This window comes from Cyprinus carpio, chromosome B1 (assembly GCF_018340385.1).
Source record: "Cyprinus carpio isolate SPL01 chromosome B1, ASM1834038v1, whole genome shotgun sequence".
NCBI classification, from domain to species: Eukaryota; Metazoa; Chordata; class Actinopteri; order Cypriniformes; family Cyprinidae; genus Cyprinus; species Cyprinus carpio.
In genome coordinates, this window is record NC_056597.1 from 31,457,308 (window position 1) to 31,476,326 (window position 19,019).

Sequence of the window (19,019 nt, forward strand, 5' to 3'; positions counted from 1 at the left end):
TGTGTGTGTGTGTGTGTGTGTGTGTGTCTCCTTGGATTCCATGCGTACTTTCAGACGTCTCGTCTGTGCTTCTCATGCTCAGAGCTCAGAATGTGTTTCTGTGTTTGTCTGTAACATCCTCAGGGGTCTTTAAATTAAACTTATGATAGTAAAACTTAGCCTTCAAATACAAATAAACAAATACATAAACATGAGCCTCATTTCATAACCTGAAAATAATGTGATGGGATTCTGAAGAAAATCAAAACAAAGAAACGTGACATGAAATAAAATGAAGAAATCCCTATTTCAGAGAAGTTGTATTCCTGAGCTGTTCAGCGCAGTGGCCGCTGGGTGGCGCTCTATCAATCACACAGATTATACCGCTTCACTCGTTACAATGTCTTTCAGCTGCTTGCACACATTCTCTAAAGTTGACTCTTTTTTTCACACTTTACACACAAATCTAAGATTTACACACACAGAATGCCTCTCATCTCTTGCAAAATGAAGCACTGCATTCAAAATATCACAAACACATCTCAAAAGCAAACATTTGCAAACACCTTTTCCATAAAATTACTTCCTGTTAGAGTTTGTGTGTTACATAGAGAATTGTGTGTTGTGTTTTGCAAAAAGTTTTTTATGAAATTGAAAACTGAGTCAAATTAGGGTACAGTTTTGCAGATTTGGTGTGTGCTTCTGGTGTTTGAGTGTCAGCTTTCAGAAACTGTGTGACAAGTGAAGATTCTGTGTGTAAGCAGCTGAAAAAAAAGTAATAGACTAATAATGTGATTGTGTTTGATGAAGGCGGTCACTATCAATCTGGAGCAGTGCGCGCGTGCGCGTGCGCGTGATCCGCTGAGAGAGAGAGCGCTGAAGGGACAGCTCCGTTACTCCGGTGACATCATGGCAGCGGAGGGACAGAGAGTGGTGCTGATCACCGGCTGCTCGTCCGGTATCGGGCTCGCGATCGCCGTGATGCTCGCGAGAGACGAGATGAAGCGCTACTACGGTAACAAAATTCATCAACGTTTCTGCAAAATACCACAGTAGTACAGTTATTGTTGTTATTGTTATTGTAAAGAAATAAAATCAAATAAAAATATCTAATATATGAAAAACTTTAACTTTAGCATGAAATGTTTCCTTGACTGCTAAAAAAATAAAACAAAAAAAAAAATTACCAAAAAAAAAAAAAAAAAAAACAAAAAATGAAAATGAAAACAAAAACTAATAAAATGACGCAGCGCATAATGATGACAAAGTTAAAGTGAAAAAAGAAAATATAAAAAATAAAAGCACATTTAACATTTTAATAAATACTATAATAGTTATATAAATAATAAATAATACCTAAATAACACTGAGAAGTTTTCAGATTACTAAAATGTAGTAACTCTATGATTACATGGTTATTGCTGGTAATGTTGGGTTGGTTAATGATGCTGCTGACGATAGAAGATCAGATCTGATTAATTAATAAATCCCTCAGATATGAGCAGGATCCTATAATGACGCACACGCGTTAAAGAGCATCTGTGTGCAGAGAAGCAGCTCATTATCAGTGTGTGTGTGTGTGTGTGTGTGTGTGTGTGTGCGCTGAGCTGGCCTCTATCCCTGCTTAGGATAACCCGCTGTAACACATGTCAAACCCCAGTGAGCTAAACACTCTTAAAATCTTCACTGAGGAACCTTTAACATCCATGGTATCTTTCCATTGCACAAAAGGTTCTATACCGTGGAAAAAAGTTCTTTAGATGATATTATTCACAGGAAGAATAAACAATTCTTTTAAGAACTGATCACTGAAAGGTTCTTTGGGGAACAAAAAATGGCTTTTCTCTGGCATTACTGTGAAAACCCCATTTTGGAACCTTTATTTGTAAGAGTGTGAATGTAAAAGGGAACCTACTGTTTTACAGACTTCCGTTAATTTTATTATTAAGACTGCAGACTAACATGAACCCTAAAAGATCCATTCACCGGAGAGAAAAACATGAGTGATGTTCAGGATCAGGGTTCAGGGTTTAATGCTATGACGGTACTGATCTCTCAGTGGCTTTGTCTTCATCCTGTACAGCACACACACACACACACACACACACACACACACACACACACACACACACAGGTTACACGTCATCAGAGTGTTAATGAGCTTTATGACTCTCAGTGAGTGACAGACTGGTGCATATGACCTGTGTCTAAATGCTTTCAGTCTTCACGGATCTTTAACTCCTCTGGTATTGCGTCTTATATTGATGTCATTGTGTGTTTAGTATGTAGCCCCCCCCCCATTGTGTTTTGTAAACACAAAAATAAACCATGGTTTTGCTACACTAACCATAGTTTAACCCTGGTATTTGTAGTAAAACTGTGGTTATACAAATGGTAATCAATACACCAAAAAAATATGGCTACTACACTTTTACTACAACAAAACCATGCTTAGCTAATTTTCATTTCATCAGTTTTCAAGGTTTTGTGTTCAGTAACAACTCCAAAGCTATTGGCCCACGTATCCCGTGAGTAGTGTGGTCAGTAGCTAGTTTTCTGAGTTTTCAGTAACTAGTTCTCTGTGTTCATTAACTTTTTCAGTATTTCTATCTCTGTGTTCAAAAAAAATATTTCTGTGTTCGTGTGTGTGTTCAATAACTAGTTTTCTGAGCTCTCTGTGTGTTCAGTAACTAGTTCTCTGTGTTCAGTAACTTTTTCTGTGTGTTTGTGTGTGTGTTCAATAACTAGTTTTCTGAGCTCAGTAACTAGTTCTCCATGCATGTGTGTTCAGTCACTAGTTCTCTGTGTGTGTGTTCAGTCACTAGTTCCCCTCCTCTAGAGGACACTGTGGGGAATGCGGCCAGCAGGACTGATGTCTGAAGCACGTGTGAAACAACTCCAAAGCTATTGGCCCACGTATCCCGTGAGTAGTATAAGAGAGTATAAGAGCGCACCCGCAGAACACATCACCAACTTAGTTGTCTGAAGGAGACATGAAACATGCAGGCCGAAGGAACCATGATTAACACGCGTAACCCGAGATGTTCCCCTTCTAGGGAACTCACACTGCATCCTCAAGCGGATACTTTGGGTGTTGAAATGCGTTTGAAATTGTACGTATTATTCTGTGTTTGGGAGCAGCTCAAGCCGTTTCTAATCATCGAGCTGTGTGAAATACAGACTGAACAGCGGCTCAAAACACCCAACCGCTAGCAAAATACAGCTCTCGGTTGGACAAAAGAAGCCAGTGTTGTACTAGCAAGGTTTTGATGAATGACGATTGTAATCAAGGTAAAGACGATTATAGTGACCCAGGAGTCGTGCATTAGGCACGCATGTTTCCGTTATTATTGATGCACAAACAAACCATGTATGTGTGCTCTTGGCACATCTAAAACATCTGCTTGAACACAGTTCAGTATAATCACACTGCTGTCAAAATTAATGTAAAGCGAGTGTTTTATAACAGATGCTCGCCGAAGAAGTGTTTTGGAGAAGTTTGTGAGGATCAGTGGTGTTTTTATGTAGGCTACATATGGGTATCAGACGCTCAAAACACAGAAACGATCGCATGTTCTGACAGAGCACCACACATTTAGAATGCTTTCATTTTTCATTTGCATTTTGGTGTGTTTAGTGATTCTGAATAGATCCGTATAGTGGCTATATGCAGTCCTTTGACGTCTCCCTGTGGTCTTTTTTGGTATGGCAGGTTGATTTGTGCTTATTTTTTTCCCTATATTTTTAAAAATATAGAACAATATGTTTAAGTCTATCGTGAATTTGTTTAGTTAAAATAAATAATTATTTGGAATTAAAAGGTAATAACACTAGAATAAATGTTTTTTAAATAGAAAAGGTTGGGGGTGGGGGGGGGGCTGCTTGAAGTATTGACTCGGAGAGGAGGGGCCCTTGGAGTAAAAAAAGGTTGAGAACCACTGCGCTGGAGGATGCAGCGTCTCGTTCCCTCTTGGGGAACCATGCTTGCACTCCTCTCTCACTTGTTTTCAATGTGTGTTTACTCAGTGTAACATCAGATATTTTGCGGGAAGTCGTGGGCTAGTGGTTAGAGAGTTTGACTCCTAACCCTAAGGTTGTGGGTTTGAGTCTCGGGCCGGCAATACCACGACTGAGGTGTCCTTGAGCAAGGCACTGAACCCCCAACTGCTCCCCGGCGCCGCAGCATAAATGATACCCACTGCTCCGGGTGTGTGTTCATGGTGTGTGTGTGTGTTCACTGCTGTGTGTGTGCACTTCGGATGGGTTAAATTTAGAGCACCAATTCTGAGTATGGGTCACCATACTTGGCTGTATGTCAAGTCACTTTCACTTTTTTTTTTTCACTTAACTAGTTCTCTCTGTGTGTGTTTGTGTTTGTGTGTGTTCAGTCATAGGCACCATGCGGGATCTGAAGCGGAAGGATAAGTTAGTTGAAGCGGCGGGAGACGCATACGGGAAAACTCTGTCTCTGCTCACACTGGACGTCTGCAGTGATGAATCTGTCAAACAGTGTGTCGACAGCATCAAAGATAGACATATAGATATACTGAGTGAGTACAAACACACACACATGGTCACATACGGATCTGTGTCTAAAGTGGATTGTGTTCATCCGCGCTTAGGTTACATGACCAATTTAGACTAAGCAGATGAAATAAGTCTTTCACAGTTACTTTCAGCCTTGAGCGTCCTGCAGTGTTCATCTGTCTGTTACACAGTTACACACATCACTGTCTGTAAAAGAAAAGAAATGCTGTTAATCATGAGTTCTGAATCATCAGGTTAACAGTGATCAGTGAACTGATTCATACTGACACTGCTGTTGAATCGACTCACTCCTGAATCTGTAACTTCAGTTTTCTGTGAGAAGTACTGCTGACAGAGAAGTAAAATAGAGTAAATAAAGGGATGCAACACAATAAATCATTAAGTAATTAAGAAGAAAGGCCTTTTCACACCAAGACTAATGTTTGCTGTGAAGATTTGGTGCAATAATCATTTTTAATTTGAATGAAGTGTATTTTTATTTATAGTGAAGAAGAAACAGCACTTCATTTGAAATACAATAAATGAATTAATATACATTAAACAAATTAAAAATCTGTACCAGACTCTCTTTCTCTGTCCTCTTGTATTTCATGTTGTTTGATAAACATCACAGTGGATATAAAAACACATGTAAATGCTGTTTGACTTTGTTTGTTCTGTTGTAGAAATGAAAGGTTGCCCAGTACCGGCCCTTGTGTTTGTGTTTAGGACAATGAATACATAATTAAAATCAACTATGACAAACATCAGTCATAGCACATCAAACCAACATGAAAGTATTAATAAAAAAGAAAAAATTGCATATATCATTGTTCTTGTGTACCTTTGTATTTGTGATTTTTCCTTGCACAATACATCCAGCCAGAGAGTCACACTCACTTTACAACTTGAGTTTATATCTTGCATTTCTGACTTTTTCTCACAATTCCAAGTTTCCATATAAACTCAGAATTGTGAGGAATAATGTCAGAATTGCGAGATATAAACTTTTAATCATGAGAAATTAAGTTACAATTATGAGATAAAATGTTACAATTACCTTTTTTACATTTTTTCATTCCATGTGAAACTGAACATTTGTGTCACTTGTGTCGCAGCAGATGAAGTAGCTGTGATCTGTGTGTCTGTAGTTAATAACGCTGGCGTGGGTCTGGTGGGGCCGGTTGAGGCTCTCAGTATGGATGACATGATGAAGGTGTTCCAGACTAATTTCTTTGGTGCGGTTCGCATGATTAAAGAGGTGATGCCTGACATGAAGAGGAGACGCTCCGGACACATCATCGTCATCAGCAGTGCGATGGGCCTGCAGGGTAAACACTGAGCGTTCATTCACTATATATTATTATTTTCATTTCATTTGTGGAGTTGAAGAATTCTTCCTAAGGTATTACCTCTACTTGAGGATTATTGATAATATTGATCAGATAGACACTGTAGAAGAGCTCTTCATGTTGATGGAAACCAATGATCTGCTGAATGACAAACACGTGCAAACAGTGTACAGAAATATTTACAGCTTAAAGCCAATAAATAGAGCAAATAAACATGATGAGAGACATACAGATGTGACTCGTGTTGCTCTTCACAGGTGTGGCGTTTAATGACGTTTACTCTGCTTCAAAATTTGCCATAGAGGGGTTCTGTGAGAGTCTGGCCGTCCAGCTGCTCAAGTTCAACATCACGTGAGTTTCTCTGCACTTGCTGATCATTTTGACACTCCTGCTATTCATCTTCTCATTTACACTTACTGTCACTTGATGTCTTAAGCATGTGACACTTTTTGACTCGTTTCATCAGTGATCAAACAACATGAACATTAACAGAATCACAGCGATAGAGTGTGATGGGTCCCTCTGGTGGTCTGGAGGGGCTGTTACTTGTACAAACCCAACGAAGATCACAGATCAGGGACTAAAGAGAGACTTAGAGCCACAAGGGACAATAAAATGACTTAAAAGTATTTAAAATCAGAAAGAAAAAAAAAAGATTTAAAATAAGCTAAAACAACTAAAAATCAAGATATAAGCTGAAAAACATTCTCATTTGTTCTTCATTTAAAGAATCAAGATTCCCATTTCCAAACTAACATCAGATGTATGTAGGAACCAGGAATACTGTGGCATTGGAAAACATGGTTGTGAGAAAACTTTAAAAGCATGATTTCTGGACCAGAGAAAGTCATAGAAATTATGAATTGTGTCAAGTTTAAGATAAATGTTTTTTGGTTACAAATCGCTGAGGAATTGATATTTGTGAGTAATGAATAATTAAAGGGGTCATATGATGTTGCTAAAAAGAACATTATTTTGTGTATTTGGTGTAATGAAATGTGTTTATGTGGTTTAAGTTTCAAAAACATTATTTTCCACATACTGTACATTATTGTTGTTTCTCATCCATGCCCCGCCTTCTGAAATGCGTCATTTTTTACAAAGCTCATCGGTCTGAAAAGCGAGGTGTGCTCTGATTGGCCAGCTATCCAGTGTGTTGTGATTGGCCGAATACCTCAAGCGTGTGATGGAAATGTTACGCCCCTCACCATACTGTGATGCGTGTCCCGGTCAGAACACCGTAGCGCAGAGACAATAACAATAAAACCCATTACAAATGAGGTATTTTTTGTCTCTTTAGGTTTGAGACTTTAGTCTTTGCAACTTTACAGATCTTATCTATTCACGGCTTGCGCGCCGCATAAAGATAAAAACATGTCTGCATTTTGTGCACTTCCCGGGGCACTTACGATCGAATACAACAAAACGTCTGAAGCCATAATAGAAACATACAAAACGTGACGTAGATATGTAGGGGTGTGTTTTAAACGCAACTTTACAGATCTTATCTATTCACGGCTTGTAACACTCATATCTCTTTAGGTTTGAGACTTTAGTCTTTGCAACTTTACAGATCTTATCTATTCACGGCTTGTAACACTCCAAAGAGAAAGGAAAACTTGAATTTGCATCATATGACCCCTTTAAATAAAAACCCTTATCCTGTAAACACAAATGACACGACAGTTCATTAGTCATAAGAAGTGTTGCTGATGAATAGTGAATGCTGACGAAATAATTGTTTATAACTATTTTCATCCAAACCTTAGTTTTAAAAAACAGCAGGAGTATCCTGATCTCCATAAGGGTTAAGAAGCACTGTTCTTGAGGTTGATCTTCAGAGCAGCAGTTCTTGATCTGTGTGATGCCTCTCTGTAGTTGATTTGTTGATCTCTGTTATTGATGGAGGTGTGTTTGTCTGCCTGTCAGTATATCAATGATCGAGCCCGGGCCCGTACACACTGAGTTTGAGATGAAGATGTTTGCAGATGTTTCTAAGAAAGAGTATGTTGGTACTGATCCAGAGACGCTACACCACTTTAGGACCTGCTACCTGCCCAGTGCAGCGAACATCTTCCAAGGCCTGGGCCAATCACCTGAAGACATTGCCAAGGTCAGAAATCATGTCAGTTAAGGCCCGTTCACACCAGGAACGATCGCAATAACCATGAAGTTCTAATAATCGTTCTAAGTCTATATAATAGCAAAGTCCACTATAATTAGGACAATGACATAATTTTGTTGAAATCAGTTCATTGACAATTCAGTTTATTTTAATAACTGTGTTAAGTTAATCAATTGGAATGAGTTTAATTTCTAAAACAGCTCTGGAGAAAACAGCAATGTCCTTATCTAGCTCGATTCAGCTCTCATCCATTACTGTCTGTGCAATCAAGTAGATAATATCTGCCAAATATTAAAGGGTAAGGTCACCCGAGAATGAAAATGCATCCATCTTCTACTCACCCTCGAAGCATCCCAGTTGTATGTGACTTTCCTTATTTCAGAATAATCCAATCGAAGTTATATTAAAAATTGTCCTTGCTCTTCCAAGCCTTGGGGGTAAGTGGGTCAACACTTCAAAAAACTCAAAATAAATGAAATAAACTCCCATCATCAATAAAAAAACCCTCACACACACCCCTCCGGTGAATAAATAAACCCCCCCCCTAACCAATCTTTGCGTTTTTATAAGATAAATATCTAGATTTCAAATGTGATAAAAACATTTTTTACTCACTTCTGCTGACCTTGGGGAACTGGAAGACGTGCAGGAGGATGTTGTAGTTCATCAGTGCTGCGTGGTTAGTGATGAGCACCGAGAGAGAACAAGACGCTGATCACGAATTAGAAGCACTAAACAAGGATTTGTAAAGAAAAACGTCGGAGGATTTCGAAATAAGCCAAGAGGAGACTGGTTTTCCTTTGCTAAAGTAAGGACACTTTGCTCCTACATTTCCCAGAGGCGCGCGTGACGCATACATCTTCCATCTTCCGCCTGCACGTCTTCCGGTTCCCAACAGTCAGCAGAAGTGAGAAAAAAGGGTTTATTATGTTTGAAATCTGGATATCTATTTATACAGGGGCCCCCTGGAGTCGTGTGAGGGACATTTTATTACAGATGTGCGGACTTTATTTCACGTCTTCTGAACTGTTGACAACAAACACCCGCCTACCCCCATTGAAAGGCTTGGAAGAGCAAGGACAATTTTTTTATATAACTTTGATTGGGTTATTCGGAAAGAGGAAAGTCACATACACCTAGGATGCTTCGAGGGTGAGTAGAAGATGAGACAAATTTTCATTCTCGGGTGAACTAACCCTTTAAGTATCCCCAACTAAACAAGCATGGTGTGGTTTAATTCCAGGCTAAATGCAACCACAAATCAGATTGTGAATTGATATTGTTCAGTATAATTCATTCAGTTCCTTCTCTTTAATCATAGGGATACATAACACCAGCCTTTGGTAGGGAATTAAAGCTTGCCAAAAGGTCTGTGCAAAGGACTTGCCTGGTTCTCCTGGTCTTCCTGTATCATGTACAGGAAAAGCATCAGTCCTAGTACTGAGCCTTGCGGTACTACATACTGAACTTGTGATTGATATGATACCTCTTTATTTAATGCAAACCGATGACGGTCAGATTATTACAATTTGAACCATTCCAGTGCAATTCCACTAATGCCAACAGGACTTTCGAGCCTATTAAAAAAAAAGTGGTCTATAGTGTCAGATGCAATGCTATGGTCCAGTAACACTAAATGAAAGATAGCGTAAGCTCTCTTTAATAATGTAATGAGGATGCAAATTGAAAGCACTCTGTGTGTCTCTGTCTCTGCAGTGCACTAAGAAGGTGATCGAGTCGCCGCAGCCTCCGTTCCGTAACCTGACGAATCCTCTGTACACTCCGATCGTAGCGCTGAAGTACGCGGACGAGACGGGCAGCCTGTCTGTTCACACCTTCTATCACATGCTGTATAATCTTGGTGGAGTCATGCATGTTAGTCTAAACATTTTGAAGTGCCTGAGCTGTGGATGCTTACGGAAAACGAGCCATCTCACCAACCTAACACACACTCATACTTGTAAATGTGGTTTACGGTGACTCTCATACGTGTCATGGTTTTTAAACGGCACAAACTGTATATTCTGTCCCCTAAGCCTAAGCCTACCCCTAAAGGAAGTGTCCTCATAAACCAAAACATTTGCATTTTGTATCCTCATAAGCCATGTATCCAAGAGCTCTCTCTCTCTCTCTCTCTCTCTCTCTCCTCTCTCTCACAAGATTCTAACAAAAAAAAACACACACACACACACACACACACACATCCACATTTTCCAATGGTTATGAATCATCTTGTCTAACACTGTGTCCTAACTACAATAGATGTGACAAGATTCTAGCGACAAACAATTTGGCTGTCCACACCAAGCACGACACAACACGATATTTGATTGACAGAATCAATCAAATATCACAGCCAATCAAAAGCGAGTGTGGGCGGCTCTCTCTGGAAGCGCACTGCACTAGCAAAGAAATGGATAAGTTTATAATCTAATTCATAAATATTATTAAATGTACATACTGAGTGACTGATACCATCTTGTTATGGAATATGCTTGTGGGTTCACATTGAGTTTGCAGTTTTTTTTTAGATCTGAGGTAAACTATCTGCTGGCGCCTTCAGTATGGCTATAAATGTCACAAAATATGATATTCAAACTCACTTTTAACATTAAATAAAGCACATAATCAGTACCTGAGATTATCACCGTCATAGTTTGTATGTTGTTGCTACAGACGCATCATCTCATAAATAGAAACCGTTTCTAAAATAGAAATTTCTTGTGTCACCATCGCTGCTGGTTAGGAAAAAACTCTGATTAACATGTAAAAGATACCTTTTATTGTGTTAATTATGTCCTTGTTAAATCACACAAACAGACATGAAACTGACAAAAACATGCACACATACACTCAGTAACACAAACATGCAGTTTTTGTCTTTGTACAGATAAAAATCCATACAAATACTGTTACAGAAGTATTGATTCCTTGTTACCTCTCATAAGATGTTAAGATTTGATTTTATAGTTTCAGATAGTATACATTTTTGAGGAGATGAAACTGAGTTAGTGGGACAGAGCAGATGGTAAAGAGAATTGTATTTAAAAGAGACATGTTAGTCAGAGATGACATATTAACATATAAAGCTATTGTGCTTGTAAAGACCCAAAAAAGAATAAAAGACAATCATTTCAGAAGAAGAGATGCTGATGAAGATTTTCTAGATCAAGCAGCAGATGAAGCTCTGAAGCTCCTGAAAGACTGGAATTACAGTGAGATCAGCTGTGTTCAGCAGCGATACTGTGAGTGTTTGTACTGAGAGAGCATGTTGGCTTATGTACACTTTTGTAGTCCTGCTGTCATTATGATCTCTCCTCCATGACCCACACTATAAACACACATTATTGTAGATATGTCTATGTCTAATATGACAGTATAAGTTGATAATTGGGGCTGTTATGGCCTAAAGAGTCGGTCTTATAACCCAAAGGTTGTGGGTTCGAGTCTCGGTCAGGGATTGTAGGTGGGAGGAGTGAATGTACAGCACTCTCTCCCACCTTCAGTATCATGACTGAGGTGAGACCCTACAGCAAGACCCGAACACCAACTACTCCCCGGGCGCGCAGCATCGGCTGTCCGATGGCAGACTGGCCATCGGGAGAACCGGGAGAACTGCTCCGGGTGTGTGTGTGTGTGTGTGTGTGTGTGTGTGTGTATGTACACTTGGATGGATGAAATGCAGAGCACAAATTCAGAGTCACTTCCATAATACGCTGACTGGCCAAATGCATACAAAACACAGATAAAACCCGCATTTCCTAGAACTAAATACATTTGTAATTACTGTGTTGTGAACACGCCAAAAAGCGGGAACTTCTGCCAATAGTTCTTGGAAGTATGAGACTATTCCTCTGGTGCGAAAGCCCCTTTTGACATACTTGAGTATCTGCAGTGAGCAGTTTGGAACTCAAGAGTTGAAGACACACACGAGAAAACATTAACGATAATACAAGATGATTTTAGAGGATGACAACTCAAATTACCATGAAGTGTGACAAGACTGTACTTACTGTCTAATCTTCTCATAGATGAAGTTTGAGCAGTTTAACATGAGTCACTCAGATGGATAGTTTCAGAGGCGGAATACTTTTTTTCCTCTTGGATTCACAATTAAGTGCTGCCATTTTTGAGAAATCCAGATGTAAATGAAATTTTGCAGTGATCTATGTTTTTGTTACTTGCAGATTGCCAAATGTAACAAAGTGATTGTTTCTGCATTCACCATTCAATAATAAACCTCTAATACCCCAATCAAAACCCCCCCCCCCAACCTTTAAAAACCCTTGCGTCCACCAAAAGGATGTGATACTCGAGAATGGAGTGGAAGCGCCCAGGTGGAGCAGAGAAGCTAAACTGTCCTGTTCAGGATTTCAAGTGCGGGTCAGTTACATCTGTAAATAGACTATTGTAGATTTGTCTTTGTTTACTTATTTAAGCATTAAACTGCAAATGTTAGCAGTAGCAGTCAATTACTGCAAAAAAGGACATAACTACTATTGTGAATTTAGCAGATAAAATATTCACATCGATTTATAACAGGTTTAGAGGGAGCTCAGGGATTACACTGTACAAATGGACAACCCTTATGAAATAAAACCAACACCATAGTTACTATAGTTAAACCATGGTAACCACACTATATAGTTTCACCATGGTATTTGTAGTAAAACTCTGATTACACTGTACAAATGGTAATCAATCTGCAAAAAAGAAACATGGTTACTATACTTTTACCATAGGACTAATAAAACCATGGTTAATTTTCCATAGGACAAAACATGACCCATGATAATGTTCAGTATTAAGATTTTTCTATAAAGATATATTCAAGATGTAGCTATTATACCAATTTTGATATTAGAAAATTACATGTCCCATACACTAGAACTATTGACGGAAGTACACACTTTTTGGCGTGTTTGCACCACAGGAACTAGGAAGTTGTAGAAACTCTGGGGAACTAAAATAATAATGGCAATTATTATTATTTGAGTTTATGGCTACATCTCCACCGGATGCACCTTGTTTCTAATAATAAATAATATTTGTGAAGAGACTTTTCAGAGACAAGGAAAAATGCATGAATGAATGAACAAATAAATGAATTAATAAAAAAAAATAGCATGCGATAGCTTTACTTTGGCCTGTTGATAGAGACCTAATAAAGCAGAAAAGACCATAATTTCAGAAGAAGAGATGCTGAGGAAGATGTTCTAAGGCAGCAGACTGAGAGACACTGACATCAGTTTAACATTTACCAAGGCTATATAGTTCTTAAAAAAATAATAATAATAGGTCTGCAGCATTTAACATTTTATGTAGGCTAAGTTTCAGATTTAAAGTAGACTACTTTACTGACATGATTGTGTTTACATACAATATTGCAAAGCATTATTAGCTTACATAAAACAAATAATAATAAGTAAAAGAAATCTACATTAAAAAAATATATCTGAAAATTATTTCTTTATTTCCTTATATTGTATGCGTATAATTGTTTTTTAAATCGATTAAATTAGAAGTATATTTCAGTATACCTTGTGACTGCTTTATAAAGGCGATCAAAGGCGAGAGAGAGAGAGAGAGAGAGAGAGAGAGAGAGAGAGATAAAGACTTGTCTGAGCAGATTGGTAGCAGACTGGTGCTCCGTTACTCCGGTGACATCATGGCAGCGGAGGGACAGAGAGTGGTGCTGATCACCGGCTGCTCGTCCGGTATCGGGCTCGCGATCGCCGTGATGCTCGCGAGAGACGAGATGAAGCGCTACTACGGTAAGTCACGAATCATCAATAGATCAACACATCAACATTTCTGCTGAAATACTGTACAGTTTGCCAAACAATATTAAATAACTAATAAATCAAACTAGAACCGACTGCTCAGGCGAAAAAATGCACTTCCATAATGTACTTAAAGTGCTTTATTTTCACGCACTAATTTTGTACTTAATGTACTAAAAGTTATTCTTCATAACATAAAAATAAAAACAAAAAAACATAAAAGTTCTATATTTTAAAACCACCAATAAAAAAAAAAATGTGCATAATAAGTCATCAATAATCATCATTTTTTTGAAATTGAGATTCATGCATCATCTGAAAGCTGAATAAATAAGCTTTCCATTGATGTATAATTTGTTAGGATATCAAACCATAATACTGAGAAATCTAAATATTGAGAAAATCACCTTTAAAGTTGTCCAAATGAAGTTCTTAGCAATGCAAAAAAGTTAAGTTTTAATATATATACACTAGGAAATTTACTAAATATCTTCATGAACATGATCTTTACTTAATATCCTAATGATTTTTGGCATAAAAGAGAAAAGGATAATTTTGACCCATGCAATGTATTGTTGTCTATTGCTGCAAATATACCTGTGCTACTTATGACTGCTTCTGTGCTGCAGGGACACAGATGTATTTAGTTACCATGGGTTCAAGTGAACTACAAGTGGTAACTAAATACTTGTATTTATATAAGGTATAAATTTAGTGCGTGAAAACAGAGCACTTCAAGTACATTATGGATGTGCACTTTTTTTCACCTGGTGGATCAGTTTCACTGAAGAGTCACTTTGTTCAGTAGATCTCAAGAAATTCCAAAAGGAAAGTGATTCGGATGATGGACATTTTTTAAGGATTTTTGACAGACCTGCTACTGTTAGGCACAAAACAGGTCATGTCGGATCTCCTTTGTTTTTTCTAAGCAGCTTTATGCAAGTAACAGAATAAAGGATGCAAACTTCACCAAATACGAGACAAATCCAGATTCAGCTGTGAAGAGTCATTATTCAGCTCAGTGCAGTGCGGTGTTAATTCAGTTCAGTTCAATCTGTGTAAAGTTCATTCATTATAAAAAACAGTTCAATTTGCAAAATGTTGCATAAACAACAATTAAAAAGAGCTTGAGCCTGAGATCTCAGATTACTCTGCTATGATTAGCATGGTAAGACTAATGAACTCATTAACTCATTAACTCATTGCCAGAGGTTAAGACTGAGAGGATTGTTTCCTTCTGTCAGCTGCTCACTGGCTGTTTGGAGGCTGATGGGTTTGTTTCTGATATTAATATGATGTTTGTGTGATTAATGATGACAGAAACTCACTGCAGTCTACAGAAATCAGATCTGATTCATTAAAGACTCCATCAGTCCCTCATATATAAAGAAAGAAAAAATAAATAAAAAAAAAAAAAAAAAAAATAATAATAATAAAAAAAAAAATAAAAAAAACATATTTACATCAAGAGTTGCATTCATTTTTGGGCCGAGATCTTGTTTTTGTTCAGTCATAGGCACCATGCGGGATCTGAAGCGGAAGGATAAGTTAGTTGAAGCGGCGGGAGACGCATAGTGTGTTTTTTCAGTCATAGGCACCATGCGGGATCTGAAGCGGAAGGATAAGTTAGTTGAAGCGGCGGGAGACGCATACGGGAAAACTCTGTCTCTGCTCACACTGGACGTCTGCAGTGATGAATCTGTCAAACAGTGTGTCGACAGCATCAAAGATAGACATATAGACATACTGAGTGAGTACAAACACACACACCCTTTTGAATGACCCCAAACATTTGAATGTAAGTCTACATAAAACAGTAGGAATGCACCGAAATGAAAAATCTTGGCCGAAGCCGAAACTGAAATTTTTTTCCCCATGTATATTGCAATTTTTTTTTTTTTTATTATTTTTTTTGTTTTAGCAGTGTTTTTTACTGTTTTGTCTTGCTTTTCAAAGAAAAAATCAGTTAGCAAAACAGCAGTCTCTTAGTCTCAAACAGTCTCTTGCTGTCAGTGCTTGTAATGATTTTTGCGTCTTTCTCGGACAACTTCAGATGCTTCCACACTGCTGACATGTTAGCTGCATTATAAAGAGTGCATGCCTATGGCAAGCTGTTTTATCTTAAACTATTCCCAGCGTTACTCATCGTAATTGCATTTTTTACTAGTAACAATTAAATTAGAGAGCTCTCCAATTAAATTCTTACTAGTAACAATGCCATTTAGAAAGCTCTCTAAATCAGTTCTTACTAGTAACAATTACAATTATAGAGCAAATAGAATTTTAGGTAGATGTAGGGAGGCTTTATTGTCCCAATAAGGTGGCATCCATTAAATAATTTAAATTAAAATTATAATTTACACCCATTAAGTTATTATTGCATACTGTTTTATAATGCAATACAATACAATTGCTATCACTATTTCCAATAAGTAGTATAAATAGCAGAAAATCCTGCTATTTTAACATTGTTGCAAATAGCTATAGATTGTATTTACACTGTGTAAATAGCATATCACTTACTGGCCAGAACGAGCCATGGTTCCAAAAAATGCTGCAATTTGCACTTAGTGTATAGTGTATATATCATCACTATTTGCACTTATAAGAACTTTTTGCATATATCTATCATATAATGCATATATAACTTATTGCATATATTGAACATTGCATATATCGCTAAGAAATTATGCTATTTTCACACAGTGTGCATATAAATGTATACTCAGAAATATGCATATTTAATTACTGGTTGTAAAATACCTGTTTTTGTTGAGCTTCGCAAGGGTTTTATTCTCATTTTCCACTCACTCAATAATGCTGTGGCGGAGTCTGTTACCAGAGGCAGTTACTGCATGATGAAGCCTGTTAGAATGCAGTTAGAATGCCACTATAATTCAAGTTATGAAGGCAAAAATATCCCTGTATGAGTATTTGTTTTTTTATAGTTATAACATCTGATATAGTTTAGTAATGTCACACAAGTAAGAGTGCCGTTTTCTCAATATCAGCGCACGAGCATGATCGTGATTGTGATGTTTGATTCTCTACAATTCAACAACCAAGAAATTAATATAAGTGAGTTACATTTTGGACACAATATTGTCTGTTTTTGTTTCACCAACACAAATAGTTCCAAACAAAGCCGGAGAAGAACTGTTGCACGTCTCCAAGAAACATGTTTCATACTTGCATGAATCTGTGTTTTTAAATGAATCACTCAAAAACACAGACACACTCCCACACACACTCCACAAAAAGACACATTTCCACAACAAAAAAACAACACTCCAAAAAACATCTACTAGTTAAGCCTTTCAAAAAAATCCCCCCAAATATTGTTGCAATTATTATTATTATTTTCCTAATGTCTGACCAAAAAAAGAGAGAGACAGAGACAGAGAGAAACAAGAAAGAAAAACATTTTATCAAGAGTGACGATTAACATATTAATTGGCCTATATACTGTATGTAGCTCAAATCCCACATGCATGTTACAGTGCATAATAAACACCAAAATGAGATGATATTTTGTCTGGTAAATTATTTTCAAGACTATACTCTTTATTTTCATTTTTGTGATATGGATCTAACGGTCTGAAATAAAGAAATAATAATAATAATAATAATAATATAAAGGTGTGAATTAATGAAGTGGTTAAATATTAAAACAAAACATTTCCAAACTAATCTCACTCTTGTGGTCATTCTGACACAATGAAAACGCTATCAATTCATGGGGCTTTTTATTTTGAAGTGTATCCCCACTGGCGGGATTTGGAAAGGGACATGGGTGTAGTTGCAAATCTGTATACATTTGCAAGTTTTTAATAGTAAGAGTACAATTGTAGAGCTCTGTAACTAGATTTCTTAATAGTAAGAATTTATTAGAGAGCTCTGTAATTGCATTTTTACTAGTAAGCGACTGACTTTAGAGAGCTCTCTAACTGGTATTGTTACTAGTAAGAATGCAATTGCAGAGCGCTATAATTCAATTAGAGAGCTCTCTAGGTCAAATGTTACTAGAAAAACTGCATTAAAGAGCTCTATAATCATAATTGTTACTAGTAAATACTGAATTAGAGAGCTCTCTAATTGTAATTGTAACTATTAAAAATTGATTTAGAGAGCTCTCTAATTTTAATTGTTACTAGAAATAATTAAATTGTAGAGCTCTCTAATTGAATTGTTACTAGTAAAAATGCAATTACGACAAGTGACGCTGGGAATATTTTAAGATAAAACGGCTTGCCATACATGCCTCTCACACTCCGCTGGTTGCTATTTGATAGCATCACATCATTGTTTGGTGCAATTTATTAAGTCTTGCTTATTAGTGTTTTTGCTATTTTCAGCCAGTCAGACTGTGATCTGTGTGTCTGTATTTAATAACTCAGTCTTGACTATATTAAGCAAACTCTGTTAGAGCAGTGAAGATTGAGTCAAACTGTGATCTGTGTGTTTGTAGTTAATAACGCTGGCGTGGGTCTGGTGGGGCCGGTTGAGGCTCTCAGTCTGGACGAGATGAAGCAGGTGTTCGAGACCAATTTCTATGGTGTTGTGCGCATGATTAAAGAGGTGATGCCTGACATGAAGAGTAGACGCTCCGGACACATCATCGTCATCAGTAGCGTGCTGGGCCTGCATGGTGAGACACTCAGACACTCAGAAATTCTTCTTGAAGAACAGCATAAGATTTCTGAGCTTTCATGAGGATCTGCTGAATCACACACATCAAACAAATCAGACTCATTTTGCTCTTCACAGGTGTGGCATTTAATGATGTTTACTCCGCGTCAAAGTTTGCCACGGAGGGACTGTGTGAGGGTCTCGCCATCCAGCTGATGAATTTTAATGTCAAGTGAGTCTCAGCATTTGCCATTTGACTCACACTCCTCATTTCCTCTTCCTGTCATGTGATTTTCAGAATGATTAGTTATGTGACAAGGTTTCTGATGGTCTTGGAATCTTTTTTTTTCAGTGATCAAACAGCATGAACACTAGATCTGTGCTGATGTCTCTCACTTCAGTCTGATGTATTTCCCATCTCTGTGTGTGTGTCAGCGTGTCGATGATCGAGCCCGGGCCTGTAAACACAGAGTTTGAGATGAAGCTGATGACAGAAGTCTCTAAGAAGGAGTTTGTTGGTGCTGATCCAGAGACGGTCGATCACTTCAGGACCTTCTACCTGCCCACACAAGTCAACCTCTTCCAAGGCCTGGGACAAACACCTGAAGACATCGCCAGGGTCAG

General features: G+C 37.8%; 2 protein-coding genes and 1 long non-coding RNA gene across 4 annotated transcripts in view; 2 read left to right on the forward strand and 1 right to left on the reverse strand.

Annotated features, from left to right (window-relative positions):
* Positions 1 to 820: 820 nt before the first annotated feature.
* On the forward strand, positions 821 to 10,041 carry LOC109088753 (retinol dehydrogenase 8-like). Of its 2 annotated transcripts, XM_042717535.1 has the most exons (7): positions 900 to 994; positions 2,798 to 2,902; positions 4,368 to 4,529; positions 5,658 to 5,837; positions 6,116 to 6,209; positions 7,788 to 7,971; positions 9,700 to 10,041. In XM_042717535.1, exons 3-7 carry the CDS (start codon positions 4,379 to 4,381, stop codon positions 9,961 to 9,963), a joined length of 873 nt encoding a protein of 290 aa, XP_042573469.1. In that variant the 5' UTR covers positions 900 to 994; positions 2,798 to 2,902; positions 4,368 to 4,378; the 3' UTR covers positions 9,964 to 10,041. The 2 variants fall into 2 exon arrangements, with proteins under 2 accessions (XP_042573468.1, XP_042573469.1); XM_042717534.1 differs by lacking the exon at positions 2,798 to 2,902 and having other exon boundaries at positions 821 to 994.
* Positions 5,692 to 6,209, reverse strand: LOC122136031. The gene is made up of 3 exons (XR_006153886.1): positions 6,089 to 6,209; positions 5,919 to 5,999; positions 5,692 to 5,830 (listed from the first exon to the last, which is right to left on the reverse strand). It is a non-coding gene; the product is annotated as an uncharacterized LOC122136031 (long non-coding RNA).
* A 3,559-nt stretch (positions 10,042 to 13,600) lies between the features above and the next one.
* LOC122135794 (retinol dehydrogenase 8-like) overlaps positions 13,601 to 19,019 on the forward strand; it is an 11,579-nt gene continuing 6,160 nt past the window's right edge. Inside the window, exons 1-5 of the mRNA XM_042716026.1 lie at positions 13,601 to 13,757; positions 15,355 to 15,516; positions 18,235 to 18,414; positions 18,534 to 18,627; positions 18,831 to 19,014. Of these exons, the coding sequence (XP_042571960.1) occupies positions 13,652 to 13,757; positions 15,355 to 15,516; positions 18,235 to 18,414; positions 18,534 to 18,627; positions 18,831 to 19,014 (726 nt within the window). The 5' untranslated portion in view covers positions 13,601 to 13,651. The remainder of the gene's footprint in view (positions 13,758 to 15,354; positions 15,517 to 18,234; positions 18,415 to 18,533; positions 18,628 to 18,830; positions 19,015 to 19,019) is intronic.